This window comes from Cervus canadensis, chromosome 1 (assembly GCF_019320065.1).
Source record: "Cervus canadensis isolate Bull #8, Minnesota chromosome 1, ASM1932006v1, whole genome shotgun sequence".
NCBI lineage: Eukaryota > Metazoa > Chordata > Mammalia > Artiodactyla > Cervidae > Cervus > Cervus canadensis.
The window spans coordinates 8,306,929-8,323,815 of NC_057386.1; the positions used below are offsets into that span (position 1 = coordinate 8,306,929).

A 16,887-nucleotide genomic window follows, 5' to 3' on the forward strand; every position below is an offset into this window, starting at 1 on the left:
TAAGTCTGTTTCATTGGAGATTGTTAGTTGTATAACCAGAGGCAAAGTAGGGCTGGAGCCATAGAGGGACAGTAAGCAATTTCCAAACAAGTTCTGCCTTCAGGGGTCTTATCTCTGGAGGGGAGTGGTAGAGCAGGCCTCTGCACGGGGCTTTTGGCACCCCGTGGGCAGCTGAACCCAGGGTACAGCCCGTTGGGGAGATTTGGTTTCTAGGCCCCCTGGGGGTCCCAGAGCTGAACCACCGTTTAAGAAACACTTAAAGAACATCTAAGAGATCCAGGATTAAAGATGAGCTTGTATGGGGTGCAGTGTGCTACTGTCTCACTCAGTCACACTTACTTTGTGCCGTAGGCTCTTCTCCCCACTCTGCCCCCTTTGTTGAGCTGTCATTGACATATAACATTGTGTGTGTTTGTGTGTGTGTTAAGTCACTTTGGTCATGTCCGACTCTTTGCGATCCTATGGACTGTAGCCCACCAGGCTTCTCTGTCCGTAGGATTTCCCAAACATGAATACTGGAGTGGGTTGCCATTTCCTTCTCCAGGATATCTTCCCGACCCAAGGATCGAACTCGTGTCTCTTATGTCTTTTGCATTGACAGGTGGGTTCTTTACCACCAGCGCCACATGGGAAACCCTTAGTGTTTGTTTAAGGCGTGCAGTATAATACTTTATGTACGTTGTGAAATGATTACCATAAAAGTTGACATCCATCACCTCACAGTTACACATTTTTTTCCCTTGTGATGATAACTTTTAAGATCTCTTAGCAACTTTCAGATGTACAATACAGTGTCGTTAAGTATAGTCACCCTGCTGGATATTACATCCCCAGCACTTAGAACTGGGACTTAGAACTTTAGAGGTAGGCGCTTCTCTTATCCCACTGTACAAATGAGGAAACTGAGATTTAAACTGCTTGCCAAGTGAGCTGGCAAGCAGTTTGCCCTGACTGCCTCGCGCACTGTCAGTGGTGCAGGTGCCATGGTTCTGCGTGGCCGCACACACGCCCAGACTACCTGCAGCTTGGCTCGCCTCCACACAAACCCGGATCTCGCTTGTCAGCAGGACAGCCACGGACCCTGGGCTTTTCTGATTTTGGACAAAGCCAGTTTGCATTCTTCGCTTTGAGGTTCCTCCCCAGTCCTCCTCCCCCAGCCTCCTCCTCCCTCCTGCCTGATCTGTGCTGACCCGGTTCCCAGCCAGGCAGTAAGCTTCCCCTCGTGCTCCATCTTTGGTGACTTGCAGCCATTCTCCCTCTTTTCTGTAACAGAAGGCTGGTGCTTGTAGGTGGTACCACTGAGATTCAAATCAGGGCCTGCTGATACATGAGCCCAGGCTCTCCGTTGACTGCCTTCTGGCTCCCTGGTTGGTGTCTGCGTCCTGAAGTGACAGTGCTGGAGGCGAGGAGGGAAAGGACGCTGCGGGCTAGCTGAGTCCAGTACCTGACAGTTGGGTGGCGGGGGTTGGGGAGGGAGTGGCTTGAAAGTTGCTAGGAGCTGTGAGTTTAAAACAGTTTGAGGCCATGCATGCTGGTGCACTTGGGTGGACGGTTGTACAAGGTTACCCGGAGAAGGCTTTGTCCTTGAAACAGTAGGTGACTCTCCCGGGCTGTGGGAATAGTCTAATGTTTACATTCATTCAGGCCGAGATGGGAGCTGAGCCATTGGTTTCCTGACGGAGGTTCTTTCCTGTCCAAGTATATTGTGTTTCTTCATTCTGTGGAACATGTTACTACCATTACCATTAAGCCTGATTCAGGGTTCCCTGTAACCAAAACCTTTCAGGGAACATCTTGTTTCCTCAGCAGTCCCTCTCCCCCCACTTATCTTATGAAAGTTCTCTTTCCAGCTTTGGTCATGTTAAATCATCAGGGCCATATCTGCTTCTAGCAATTGAGTTAAGTGTAGAATTAATGAGTTATATAACTAAATATATTTCTTGTATTTTCTTCATACTACAGAGGGACTATTTTACTCTCAATCCCTAAGTTGAAATGGTGTCATTTCTATCTTTATTTCTGTTGACTTTTTCTTTTTCCTTATAGAAGAAAAGAGACCTCTATGATATTATTCACACCTGGTTCCTTTTTTTTTTTTTTAAGTGGGCTAATTATAAACTTAAAATGGTTTCCAGCCAAGTCTCATGTTATTTACATCTTGTGTTTCTAGGGCCATGGAAGGTAAAATTGTCATTTTAGCCTGGTGAGCAAGGGTTTTGAGAGTGATTTTTTTTTTTTTTAAGCCATTCACATTAGATTCTTTTCCTCTTTCTGTGCCAAGCTAAATCAGTTCCTGGACTGTGGGTGGCAGTGTCTTTGCTTAGTGATCAGACGCCTTTTTCCTCTTTTTTTGAGTATTGTACTTACTCTGTGTCAGGGCTGCCAAACACTCTTCCATTTTCTTTTTCTTAATCTTCTACAATTCTGCACATCAAAAATGAAGAAACTAAGATGAAATTGAAGATGAAGAAGTATTGTACTTACTCTGTGTCAGGGCTGCCAAACACTCTTCCATTTTCTTTTTCTTAATCTTCTACAATTCTGCACATCAAAAATGAAGAAACTAAGATGAAATTGAAGATGAAGAAGATGAATTACTCAACAATGCCGAGTAAGCTTCCCAAGGCGCTCTCTGGGTCTTGAGCTGGGTCTTCTCTCCCAGGGCCTGTCCCCTGAGATGTGACGCTGCTCTGGGTTCAGATTCCGGAACTTGACTTCTCTCAACCTCTGTTTCCTCATTAAAGTGGGGAGAAGCTCATTTGTTAGGAAGAGTCTGCCTAGTACGTGCATTAACCTTTGTGAACCCACTTGCCATGCGGCTGTGAAGGCTCCCCCTAGGCAATGGTGCTGGGGGCTGCTCCTGCCTTGCTGGCCCCTTCATGAGAGCCCTCGGCGGGGACGGCCCTGGTCTTTCCCTCCTGCATCCCGGCTGCCTGCTCTGCAGTGCCTGTCGCTGGAGAGAATGTTGAATAAAGGATGTTATGAACTTCTCTAGGTTCTTCTTAGAAGAACTTTTAAAAAATTTTCCAATAGCTCAGGTAGTTAATAGGCTGTTACCTTTGGCCAAGGTGTTACATGACTCCCTTTCTTTCATATTTAATAGGTTATACTTTTTAGAGCAGTTTTAGGTTTACATTACGGAAAATTGAGCAGGTAGTATGGAATTTCTATATACTCCTCTGCGGCTTCCCCCGTCCTCACGTCTTGTGTGGTGTGTTTCTTTTGTTGGTGAGCCAGTGTTTATATGTTGTTATTAACTAAAATCCATCGTCTCTCCTAGGATTCACTGTGTGTTGTACAGGCCTTTGGGTTTTGACAAATGTCTATTGTCCTGTGTCCATCAGGACAGTGTCCTCCGAGTGGTTTCTCTGCCCTAAAACTCCTCTGTGCCCCACCCTTCATCCCTACCTTCTCTCCCCAACACTTGGCAGCCCCTGGTCTTTTTATTCTCTCAGTAGTGTTGCCTTTTCCAGTTATCAGATAGTTGGTATCATTTGGTCTGCAGCCTTTTCACATAAGCTTCTTTCAAAGCTATAATCGTTTAAATTTCTCCCACCTCTTTTTGTGGCTCGATAGTTCATTTCTCTTTATTGCTGAATAAGGCTCCATTGTGTGGATGTACCACGCACAGACTGTTTATCCATTCACCTTTCGTAGGACATCTTGGTTGCTTCCTGTTTTTGGCAGTTATTAATAATGCCTTGGTGCTGCTTTCCTTTTCACTTAACCTGGAGTTTTCCTGCTGTGCTGATGACGGTAAATCAAGCTTCTTTATCAGGAAATACTGGTCACTATTAGAAATGCTTCCTAGAGTTGGCCTGCCAATTAAAACTATATGTATTTATGTTTTTATTGTTTTTCCCCACTTTATTGAGATGTAAATGACAAATAATAAACTTTATCTTTTAAAGATATATAATTGGATGAGTTTTGACATGTGTGAAACCTGTGAGACCATCACCATAGTTAACATTGTGAGTCAGCCAAGATCAGAGCAATTTCTTGAACTTCAAATGTGGCTAGTGAGACTGAGGGGCTGAATTTTAATGTTGTTTAATTTTTAATTAAATTTAAATAGCCACATGTGGTTGGTGGCTGTAGATTATAGAAGAGGTGAAGAGGTGGCTCTAGAGCGCATCTGTTCATTGAGTGGAATGGTGAGAATTACCCTCCGTATTCACATTCATGTTCTCCTCTCCTTCCCACTTATTTCTTGAGTTAAATGTATGTAGTCAGATTTGTGTGCATAAGTTAGAAGTGCATAACTTAGAAGTTGAGACCCCGTTGTGTAACAGAGAGCAGTTAAGTACAAGTGATAGTCCATTGGCCTTATGATCCTTCGTTTTATTTCAAATTTTTATCCTTCATGGTTTTGACTGGTTGGCATTTAAAATAACTCCTGAGTTTTGGGGGAAAATAATTAAATGGAACCCCTTACAGTTAATCACTTGGATCAGGAGTAGGCACACGACAGCCTGCTGTCTGGTTTTGTTCAGTTCAGTCACTCAGTCGTGTACAATTCTTTGGGACTCCATGGACTGCAGCACGCCAGGCTTCCCTGTCCATCACCACCTCCCAGAGCTGACTCAAAGTCAAGTCCATCAAGTCGGTGATGCCATCCAACCATCTCATCCTCTGTCGTCCCCTTCTCCTCCCACCTTCAGTCTTTCCCAGAATCAGTTTTCCCAGTGTCTGTTTTTGTACACCAGCTAAAATAGGTCTTTATGTTTTTTAGCAGTTGGGAAAAATTCAAGATTATCTCATGGCATGTGAAAAGTGTATGAAATTTCCGTCTCTATAAATACAGTTTTATTGGAACCTAGCTCTATTCAGTTTGTTCACATGTTGTCTGTGGCTGCTTCTGTCCTCAAAAGGCAGAGTTGAATATTTGTCACAGAGACCTGTCTGGCCCAGAAAGCTGAAAATATTTACTGTTTGGCCCTTCACTAACGTGAAAAGTTTGCTCACCCCTCTTAGATTTTTCAAGGCCTTTATGCAGAAGTTGGAAACCTAACTTGAACACTGGACCTTTTATATTTGATAGAAAGTTTGATAGTAGAGGATAATCAGTTGGATTGAAGCTCATTTGTTTTCATTTTAAAAAATACAATTACTGATTGATTTGCTACCTTGGGTCTTAGCTGTGCACCCGGGCGCTCATTGTGGCGCACAGGCGCAGTAGTCGTGGCGCGCAGGCGCGGTAGTCGTGGCGCACAGGCACTCATTGTGGCGCACAGGCGCTCATGGTGGCGCACAGGCGCGGTAGTCGTGGCGCGCAGGCGCTCATGGTGGCGCACAGGCGCGGTAGTCGTGGCGCGCAGGCGCTCATGGTGGCGCACAGGCGCGGTAGTCGTGGCGCACAGGCGCTCATGGTGGCGCACAGGCGCGGTAGTCGTGGCGCACAGGCGCTCATGGTGGCGCACAGGCGCGGTAGTCATGGCTCGTGGGCTTAGTTGCTCTGCCACATATGGGATCTTAGTTCCCTCATCAGGGAGCGAACCCTTGTCCCCTTGCATTGCAAGGTGATTTTTTAACCACTGGACCACCAGGGAAGTCCCTGTTTGTATTTTGAATAATGTATTTATAGGCAGAGGAATTTGTGAATAAATGAATAAAGTTTAGAGCCCTTGGAACCACAGTTCCCAAAGTGTGTTCAGAGGCACCCCAGAGCACCCGTGGGCTATAGGACAGTTTCAGTGTTTGAGGAAGCACTGTGATAGTCCACATTTCATAAACACTGCAAACTCTTAGTTCAGGGTAGTTCGCAGTTTCGGGACCACACTGCATTTCCTCGATGGTGTTGCATCTTTATGTGGCTGGGGTTTCGTGGTGGTTTCTGTGCTCGAAGTCAGTGTGCCGCCCGAACTCAGAGCAGCGGCAGCGTGAGTCTAAGAGGAGCACACACACGTCCTCAGATCATTCTCGCTATTTAGGACTGAAGCAAAAACATTTTCTCCTACTTAATAAGTGATTATTTTTCAAATGGTTACTAAGTTATTAAGACCCAAATGCTTTTTAAATTGTTTGGACCCCATAATCTAGTAAGTGGTATTTCCTTTGGCCTTGGGGCACGGTCAAAAAGTTGTTGAGATTCCAAGGGTGCCATGAACCAAAATTTGGGAACCTCTGGCATTCTGCACCAAGTAACAGTGCTTTAAGGACAGATGACTCCAGATGACCAGTCAGAAACGTCACGCATGATTGTCTTCGAGATAATAAACCCACTGGAAGTATGGAGGCCCCAGGCTCTTGTCTGAAAGGTCAGTCTTGAGATCTTTCAGAAACAGGAAGTAGTTTGGACAAGAATGGGCCATAGTTTTCTAGTATGAATTAACATGCACAAGATGCAGTTAGTCAAGCATCCTGATTATCCTTTGAGTTTTATTTGAAAATCCAGTAGCTCTGTCAGTCTGTTAACAAAAGTTCTTATCCTTTAACAAAAACATTTCATGTTTAGAACTCTTGGAGCAAAGGAGTAGATGTGAGTAAAAGCAACTGTGATGTGTTGATGCAAAATCCCTCAGCATTTCTTCCAGGGCTTGCCCGTCCCCCTCTGTTGTGTAGAATAATACACGATGAAATGGCTACTTTATCAAAAGTAAACAGAGCTGGTTAAATCATTGTGTGCTAACTGTGAGGGTAGGTGTTGGGAGAAAAGGATGTGTTCCTGGTTTAAAAAAAAATTGTCTAAAATATTTGTAGTTGCGAGCGTTTTGGTGCATTCTGTGTGTGAGCTGTGCTCTCACCATCTGTTCTTTCAGCCATAATTGTGCCTTCCGCAGTCGTCACACAATTGCATTTCAGTGAGAAGGCTCTAGCAAAGAAATCAGCCTCCTTTGTTGGGTTGCATAAGTCTCTTAAATGCCCTTTCCTTAGATCTGTGGCACCACGGGTTGACCTGAAGTCTTTCAGACTAAATACTACCTCTGTAAAAAGTGTGTTATTGGGATCGTGGAATCTGAGGTTGTATAAGATGAAATTCATAATTTAAGCTTCAGATATGTTTTATCTTAGAGGGAAATGGCTTGGGGCACATTAAATTTTTATATGTATCTTTTTAGTTTTAGTATATTCATTATATTTTCTTGTTTGATCTTACTAGCAGGTTTCAATCCTCTTGTTATGACTTGATATATTGGGCCATCTGAAGACTGGGAATTGAGGGAAGTGACTTTGGGATGAATACAGAACTTACCTAATATAGTTGTGTGTGCCATTTTACCATTGTTCATTTGCTAATCTTGTACTGCTTTGAAGATAGCTAATCTGATTGGGTTGTCAGTAAGTAATTGGATGAATGAAGTATATGTTATGACTAACTGATTTATAACTTTTCCTTCAAAGGGCACAGATATCCATAGATTTTGGTTTTGTTACTATCTTGTTATGTATGAGCAGTCATTCACAAATAGCATCTGATTTGGAACCTCCGTTCCAGGTGGACCGCGAGGGCCCACCAGGGCTGAATTGTGACAGCACAGGGCCCCTGGGTTCCCTGGGCCGTCGTCACTTTTCGTATCTGCAGTTGGCTTAGATGGTCATCTTGCGTTTGAGTTGCAGCCACTGACTCATCCAGCTTGGCTGACTTTTGGTTCTACTCCTGTTCCCCCCAACCCGGAATGTTCCTTTCTCTGCTGGTTACTTCTCTAAAGCTGCCCGCCCTTCAAGACCCCCTGCAGACATACTGCCTCCGAGAAGCCTCTGGAGCCAGCCAGGCAGGGCGTTGTCCTTCAACCCACTCCCTGTTGCTCACCTCTCCTGGGGGGCCCCCTGCTGCCTTGTGACAGTTGCATGTTCCTATGTCTTCCACTTGTGTGGTCTCTAGAACCTTGGCGTAGGGCTGCATATACAGGCCCTCTTTACATATGTGTAATTTCAGAGGCAGAATTAATAGAAATACAACTCTGAGGGACTGGGTCCATTTTCTTGATGGGTTGTATATTTTTTTGAGCACCAGCAACCCGGGTTCGATCCCTGGGTCGAGAATGTCCCCTGGAGAAGGAAATGGCAGCCCGCTTTTGGTATTCTTGCTCAGAAAATCCCACGGACAGAGGAGCCTGGAGTGCTGCAGTCCACAGGGCTGCCTCTAGTCGGACACAGCTGAGCAACTAATGGGTCACTTCATGACTTCAATTTCTAAGAGAGTCTAAAGCGACAGTTAGCTTTTTCACTCACTGATTCTTCCAGTGTAAACCCGACCTCTTTATGAAGGTCATGTCTGGTGCCATAGGATAGCCAGGTTTCTCCAAGGAAAGCAGCTGGCTTAGTTTTTTGGCTAAATTGGGTATGAACAGAGTTCAATTTAAAGGTGGGTTCTTTAAATGGAATTTCTTTCAGATCTGAGTTTTCCTGGCAGAACACAATGTTAAGCTTATTAATTCACAGGTTGAAATGTCTTCACTGAAATATGGTTTTCTTTAGCACAGTAATAGCTTTTAGTATGTCATAATTGCATTCAAAGTTTGGTTAAAAACTGAAAGTACTGTTGCCAAGCTCCCAAATTGCAGGCTCAGAAATCCCTTTTGAAAGAGGAGGGGTGAGTGTCGGAAGGTAGGAGGGAGCTGTCACTGAGAAGCGGCCCTCCTCTCAGAGGCGAGTGGAAAAGGCTGTAAGGCTGCTTTTACCGTCGAAATGACCGCTGTGTTAGAGAGAGCCAGCAAATGACGACAGTGGTTATTTTTCTTCCAAAAGTAATTTTTTCTTTTAAGAGGAAACATCAAAGAACATGCCTCTCCCTCTGAAGCAATTACTTCTGGAAGAGTTACTTTCCTTCAGCCTTTCTTGGTTTTTGTATTAGATAAATATTGAGTGTGATTAGGAAATGACTTGATAATACTGCAGATAGTAGGCAAAAAAAAAAAAAGGCATTTGAACATTCCCTTGGCTTTTCTTTCTGATACAGTGATTGGAACCTGATGATGGTTGAAACGTGGGGTTCTTCCTCACTTCTGGAGATTTCCTCCTGCAGAAATAAAATTGAAGGCCTGCAAGTGTGGGCTCTTTGGCCCAAACAGGGTTTTAAAAATAGGGTCACTTCGTAAAATCAGGATTTAGAAACCAGAAGCTTGAGTTCCCTGGGCCTGTGTCTCACCTCCGAGCGATAGCAAGCCGCTGGGGGAGGAGGCCCCATGAGGGGGGCCCCCTGGACTGCACACCTGACCTCTGCCTTGGGCTGGGGCTGCGGGCACACCTGACCTCGTATACAGTTTCACGTGGGAACTGTGACAGTGTTGTATTTAATCAGTTATGTGCAGAGGCACTGTTGGTTTTCATGTGAATTTTCCCTGTTAATATTTTTCCCAACTTTCTATTTTGAAAAATTTCTATTAAAAAAGTTGATAAAGTGTAGTGAGCATCTGTACACCTGTACACATTTCACCTAACATGTTGGTTTTATTTTGTTCTTTCCCACACATATACCATTTTCTTTTCCGTAGAACCACTTGAAAGTAAGCTGTGTATATCTTAACACTTTCGCCCTAAATACCCTAATAGGAGAATAGATGTTCTCCTATGTAACTGTAATTATCACAACTGAGAAATCTGACACTGATAGAATACTACTTAATGTGTAATACATGGTCACATTTCCTTAACTGTTCTCTGGAGCTATGTTTATTCCAGTCCAGGAGCCAGGGCAGCATTGCTTTCGATAACCCTGTCTCTTCCGTTGTCTTAATTCTAGACACTTCCCTGCTTTCTTTGTTCAAGACATTGACAGTTTCTCTTTTTTTAATTTTTGGCCACTCCCATGGCGTATGGGATGTTGGTTCCCTGACCAGAGATTGGATCCGCGCCCCCTACATTGGAAGGCGGAGTCTTAACCTCTGCCCCGCCGGGGCAATCTGACAGATTTCTCGTTAAAGCTCTGGCTGGTGGTTGCGGGGCCCGCGGGCGGGCTGGCCTGGCTGCCCCTGACTAGATTTCTCCTTAAGCTCTGGCTGGTGGTTGCGGGCCCCGCGGGCGGGCTGGCCTGGCCGCCCCTGACCAGCTGGGTCCGCCGTCGGCGTCGTGAGGACTCGTGCGTGCGTGTGCTCCCGTTGCACCCATCAGATTGTCAGGTTGTTCCCAGACAGTCATTTGGTGAAGGTGGTGTCTACTAGATCTTTCCATGATAGCGGTTCTATTGTGCCTTTGTCACTCATAACCAGCAGGACCATAATTTGAGGCTGTGGTGTCTTCCAGCAACCCCCTTTCTGTAGCATCCCTTGATGATCCTTGCTTGAATCAGTTGTTATAAACTGATGGTTGCAGAATGTGGTTTTTCTAATTCTGTCATTCCTTCTGTGATAATTAGATGATCTTTTTCTGTTAAATTTCCTTCCCAGCCCATTTTTCTTGAGTATTTCTGTATGGTTTATAATGCTTTATCACCTTTTTTCTTTCTGGTGCTCCAGTTATCCAGGGATTGACGAGGGGAACCCATTCAGGCTGGTTTCCCATCAGTCATTGAGCACTTTCTTGATTTCTGGTAAGAAATGCTTCAGACTCACCTTGACCTTTATTTGCTCCAGACTGGTAATCAGCCTTTTCTCCAAGGAGCACAGCTTCCTTTTTAGTAGGGAGTAGTATTTGGAAAATAGGAACTGGATGCTAAGTTTGCTTATTGTAGCTGAGGTGTCATATCTTCTAGGCCCTTCCAGATAGAGCTAGAACGTAAATGCTTTAAATAAAATATTTTTAATAGAATTAGAATGCTTTTAATTTTCAGAGGCTTCAGAAACTTTATAGGTTATAGTTTGTGCTGAAAAGTAGGGTGGTGGTGGCGGTGGTTTAGTCACTAAGCCGTGTCCTACTCTGCGACCCCGTGGACCATGGTCCACTCGGCTGCTCTGACCATGGGGTTTCCCAGGCAAGAATACTGCTGATATCCTAAGCAATCTCAGAGATTATAAAGTGTTGTCAACTTCTTTCAGTCTTCCTTTCCCTTAATCCTCTAGAAAGTTAGAGTTTTCTGTGCTAACAGTACACAAAATTCAATAGCTTCACATATCTCCTAAAGATAAGCCAGGGTGAGTAAGCACAGAAACAAAAAGCTGGGCTCATTGATTTATTTAGGAAGCTCTTCTTCCGTATTTCAAAAAATGTTTATTGAACAGTGACTCTGTGTCAGACGTTGAGTAAGGTCCTTCTTCTTGATAATCAAAGAGAAGTAGGACTTGGTCTCTGCCCTGTAGCCGAGGGGAGGGAGGAGGCTAGATGCTTACTGAGCACTTTCCACACGGACAGAGCTTTGGGGGGGAACATGTCGACTCCTGTGTTAGTGGCTCTTTAGCCTGGGTACCTCAGATACCATCTGGTTGGGGCATACTGAGGTGAAAATGAATGTCTCTGCAAATACGAGTCTATGTGGAAGGATAGATTTACAGGGAATGGAAAGTTTTTTCTGTTTTAAATTCAGGGCTAGCCTGTGTGGGTAATGCATTATGCTGACCACTCTATTTCAGGAATTTAAAGGATGTTGTGGGTATTTTGCAAATGATATAATAGGTACTTAAGTGGTAGAGAGCCGAGTATAGGTTGTTTCTTGCTAAGGACTTACTCGACCCTTTATGTAACTTAAGAATTGTGTTTTTTTTGAAGCCCTTGTAGTCTCAGTTTCTTGACGTGTCATAGTGCTGGAATGTACAAAGCCATTTTGTTTTTAATGTAGGAAAATTTAAACAGTGTCAGTGTGTAGAACAAAGGATACTCAGCAATTTTTTTTTCTAGAATTGTTTGTGTGTGCAGTACCTAATACTAACAAATTTTAGGGCCTCATTGAGGCCTGAATCATCTGAGGTATGATCTCAGCAGTTGAATAAACTTCTTAAATGTTGTTTATTATAAAAGGCATGAAGAGAATTTTCCTGTGATTTATATCGCATGCTAGCAGTTACGGGTTTCAGAATATATTTGAATGAAGAGGAGTAGCTAAGTATGAAGAATGTATTTTCAAGTCCCAAAGTAAAAACATTTAAAAAGCAAATACAGTTGGTCACCACATGAGTCCTGCCTCCCTTCCAGACCATCCGGTCACATGGTGGCATCCCCTCATTTCCCGCGAGGAGGGCAGCTCCAGGAAGGCAGGCCCTTCTGTTGGTCCTGGTCCCCCACCGCACACACACACACGTGCACCCACCCTGGGGGCCTGGCCACGTGGTCGGTGCCGAGCAGGAGCGTGACAGTCACAGTGTCGCAGGTCGCACTGTCGCAGGCCAGTTCCCTCCCCTGCTGGCCGTGGGTCCCTGCTCACCCCGAGGTTTCCTCAGAGTCGCACTCCTGGGTTCTCTTTCCTGAAAATGCTCTCCGCTCATCGCTGACTGTGCACAGACCTTTCCACGCTGAGGCCCAGCGTTCATACCTCTTCTCCCTTGGAGCCTTCCGAGGCCTCCATCCCTCCAAGCTGTTTATTCTTTTCTCCTTGAGCCCTTAGAGCACTTGCCTATTCATAGGACACTTGTGTGTTTCCCTGATTCCATTTCCTGAACTGTCTGCTTCCTCTTCCCCTCCCGTATGTTGCCTGGCTTGGTGCCTTGTAAATAACGCGGACAGCAGGAGTGCGGCATACGTGTTTCAGACTGGGGAAACTTTATAATGTGATGGAGAGAAGATGAGATACATGCAGAAAACCGAGTCACTTGGAATGAGATGGTCATGAGCATCCTGAGTGAAGGGGCTGCTCCGTCGCTCTGGTGTTTCATGGGGTCTCTTGTGACTGCTTGTGGAACTTCTCCAGGAAGACTTTTTAGCATGATAATGCTCTGAGACTGCTCCCACCATTTTAGAGGTAGAGTCAGAGCAGTGTGTGCCACTTCCACACTTAGATTAATCTTTTCAGCACCATAAATTTATTCCTCAGATCTTTGCCTGGTTGTCATTAGTTTTAAGATGGGATGTCTCAGTTCCCCTTGTCCTGTTTCTCCTGCAGCCTGAGAGGGGAGTGGCATCTGTCAGTCACCTGACAGTGCCTTTCCTAACTCATGGGGAGCAGAACTGAGAGGCGAGCCCTGGGCTTCATTTTTCAGGTTTCTTCTCACTGACAGAAACTTGTCATCCCCCGTCCTGTGGTTTCCTGCCCATCCACGCCTGTGAGCCATTGGACGGCTTCAGTTCTAGTGTGAATTCAACAGTATCTTTAGATCAGTAGTCTTCACAGAGGGCTATGGAGCAAACTAAATCTGGTGCCTATGTGCATTTTCTAAAAGTTTGGACAAATTATATAGCAGATCTTCTTTCTTTTAAGTTTTTGTATTTTGAAATAATGATAGACTTATAGGATATTAATAGCATATTATTCCCAAGAAATATTATGGAGCAATTCCACATGCTCTTTACCCATTCCGCACCCACCCCCCGCCAGTAGTTACATCCAAAGAGACTGTCACATCAAATATGTCAGCATCACAACAAATATGATGGTTCAGCATCACATCCAGGATATCAACACAACACAGTCAAGAGACAGAGCATCTTCCAAGGGTTCCCCTCCTGTTACCCTATTACAGTCACACCCACTCCCCTCTCGCCCGCTGGCAACCACTAATCTGTTCTCCATTTCTATAATTTTGCCATTTCAAGAATGTTACAGGGACTTCCCTGGTGGTCTAGTGGTTAGGACTCTGTGCTTTCCCTACCGAGGGCCCACGTTTCACGTTTGATCCCCAGTCCTGGAACTCAGATCCTACAAGCTGCATGGTGCAGTCAAAAAATAAATTTTTAAAAATACCTTACAAACATATTTAAGTTCATAATCCATTTTGAGATAGTTTTTAAAAGTATGGGGTTCATCAAGTTCCTTTTTTCCCCCTATGGATGTGTAATTTCTCCAGTAGTATTTGTGAAAAGGCCATCCTTCTTCGTTGAATTGCTTTAGCAGCTCTGTCGGGGGAACACCAGTGGGGGCACCTCTGTGGGGGTCGGTTTGTGGCTCCCCGCTCTGCCCACCAAGCTCTGTGTCTTTCCTGCCACCCCTGCGTACAGTCTGGATTCCTGTAGCCGCAACGTGAGCGTTCATACGGAGATGGGAAGGGGTGCTTCCCAACATCGTCTTCTTTTTCAAAAATGCTTTAGCTATTTTCGTTTTTTCGCCATTCCGTGTAAGTTTTAAAGTACTCTTGTCCATAAGCTGTGAAAGAAAATCTTGCTGAGATTTTAAAGGAATTATGTTAAACCTCTGTATCCATATGGGGAGAACTGACATCTTTACTGTGTTGAGTCTTCCAGTCCGTGCACACAGAATGTCTTTTTCTGTTTTCAAATAATGAAAGTTTAAGGTGTAAAGATGAAAGTAGCTGTGATATAACTGTTGGTGTGTATGAAGAGGTGCCTTTATTCCAGGGAGACCATCAATGCCAGACTGCCAGGCTGTATCTTTGTTCAGTTTCTTTTTTTTCAAACTTGTGTTCACAGGCCTATGAAAGGAGGTTCCCTACCTGTCCTTTGATTCCAATGTTTGTGGACAGTGACACTGTGAATGAATTCAGGAGTGAAGATGGGGCTATTCACGTTATAGAAAGGCGCTGCAAACTGGATATAGACGCTCCTCGACTGCTGAAAAAGGTACCTGGAAAGAACACCTTAGAAGGCAATCCCCCCAAAACCAACATGGATTTGTGCTTATTGCTTGTGTTGCACTGGGGTGTTATTATTCATTAACCCTTTTTTCTTTCTGTTTCTGTTTTGAAGATTGCAGGAGTTGATTACGTTTATTTTATCCAGAAAAACTCACTGAACTCTCGGGAACGTACTTTGCACATTGAGGCCCATAACGAAACATTTTCTAATCGGGTCATCATTAACGAGCACTGCTGCTACAGCGTGAGTAGCTGCACCCGGGAGGAGGAGGGAGGTGGGGGCGCGGTCTTCTGAGAGCCATCGGCCCTCGCGTTAGGCAGTGCGTGTCTCTGTGAGGGCAGTTCTCCGTCACACAAAGCCACTGGTTTCTGATGCGTGGGATCAGCAGGGTGGCAGCTGGTGTGTCCTACGGAATGGACTGCATTGTTGTGGCAGTTAAGGTGGCCAAGCGATGCCCTGATTTGTTCTTTAATATGAGTACACCATGTCGTTTCTGGCCCACGCTAACACTTTTGAAATGTGTGTCCCTCTGAGATTGGATCTGAGTGCATTTATCTCCCTCCCGTCTTCCCTGCTCACCACCCAGGGCAGGAACTTCTCTGAGCAGAGTATTGGAATAACCCAGTAGGTCTCTCGCTTCCCCCCTCACCTTCCTATAATGTATCCTTGACACGGAATCCAGAGTGATCCGTTTAAAGTGTGTCAGATCGCGTCACGCCTTCTCAGGGCTCAGAGCTCTGCCGTGTCTGCAGTTCACGCAGAGGAAAAGCCCACGAGCCTCACGGTGGCTCACGAGGCCCTGCGCTTTCTCTGACTCTTCTCCTCTGTGTCCTGCCTGCCTCGTGCGCGGGCCTGCCCGCTGCCTCACGGTCTCTGATCACGTCGGCGTGCTTCCCTAAGGGCCTCTGGTCTCTGCTCCCTCTGCCCCCAGACCTCTGCTCGACGCCCATCCTTACCTATGGGCTTTGCTCAGATCTCCCCTTCTCGATGAAGCCAGCCCTGAGCATCCTATTTAATTCTGTAAACCGCTCTCCAGTCCTTTTAACCCTGCTACCAACTTTGCTTTTCTCCATGGCGCTTATCCTCCAGCATTGACATAACTTCTTACCTATTATGTTTATGGTCAAATGTCGGTCTTCTGCTAGACTGTAACCTTCGCAGGGCAGGGGTATTGGTTTTGTTTGTAATAGAGAACACTACTCGATAAATATGGTGAATGAATGAATAAATGAATGACACTACCAAGCATGAAAAGAAAGCTTTCCTTTTAATAGTCATTTTTAGAATATTTTAGAAATATTATTTGAGTCTTTTCATAATTCTGAACCTCTCTAATTTTTCCGTCTGCTATTTTCGTGATAATAACATTGTTAGTAAAATAGGTGTTTTTTTTTCCCTTGGTACTAGTGAACTGAGGAGCAAATAATATTCTCAGTTGTCAGTATAAATAATGAAATACTTTCTCTTTTACCTACAGGTTCACCCTGAAAATGAAGACTGGACCTGTTTTGAACAGTCAGCAAGTTTAGATATTAAATCTTTCTTTGGTTTTGAAAGTACAGTAGAAAAAATTGCAATGAAACAATATACCAGCAACATTAAAAAAGTGAGTGTTCCTTGGGGTTTTATGGAGAGGGGTGGGCAGGAGTCTCTTGAGATGGTCCAAGCTGGAGGTCCCTTCAGGAGCCTGGGGGTGGGTTAGTCAGGGGTCCCGGCGAGTGAAAGGGGAGGGTCGGGGCCACAGACCACGCTGGCTGCTGGTGGAGGTCAGGGGCGAGCGTGCAGCCGCCGGCTGTGGCGCTCCCTGCTGGGAACTTCGGGGCGGGGTGGGGACCAGGGTCCGGGGCCCGCTGAGGGAGGCCCTGCTGTCCTGAAGAGGCACTTTGGGGGAGGCCTCTTGGGTCCCAGGCCTTGGGAGGTGAGGTGCGTCTTCCCTGGAAGAAGCTTCCTTCTTGTTTTCCTGCTGCTGCTCATCAGCTTGGCATTTTGGTGTCAGATGTATCATATGGGCTTAGGGGGTGCTTCCCAAGACTTGTTCTCAGTGCTGCTGGAGGCATCTGGACTGAGACACAGAGCACTTCCTGTGTACAAGGGGGTCAGGCAGTGCGTGTAACTGGTCGCATAAAAAATGCCATCTGAGACACGATCTCCTAGATCTCTAGAGAAGAGGAAGTAAAATTATGGGGAAAAACCCACAAGAGCATTTGGCTTTTCTTTTTCCTGTTTGTTCTGTAGTCACTCAGTTTTCATCATGGTTTTCAAAACCCATGAGGAGTGAGTGACTTCAAAGCTCAGTGTAATAGTACTAACCTTAAAACTGGCTCTGCTCCC

The 16,887-nt window shown here is 45.2% G+C and overlaps 1 protein-coding gene across 3 annotated transcripts in view; it reads left to right on the top strand.

Moving 5' to 3' along the window:
- Positions 1-16,887, top strand: part of SEC14L1 (SEC14 like lipid binding 1) — a 47,960-nt gene that overhangs the window by 15,784 nt on the left and 15,289 nt on the right. For 2 of the 3 annotated variants that reach the window (XM_043461963.1, XM_043461953.1), the window contains 3 exons: positions 14,392-14,541; positions 14,668-14,799; positions 16,034-16,162. In XM_043461963.1, coding sequence (XP_043317898.1) covers positions 14,392-14,541; positions 14,668-14,799; positions 16,034-16,162 — 411 coding nt within the window. Of the gene's footprint in view, positions 1-2,377; positions 2,382-14,391; positions 14,542-14,667; positions 14,800-16,033; positions 16,163-16,887 lie in introns of all 3 variants that reach the window. The other variant, XM_043461972.1, reaches the window with a different exon arrangement.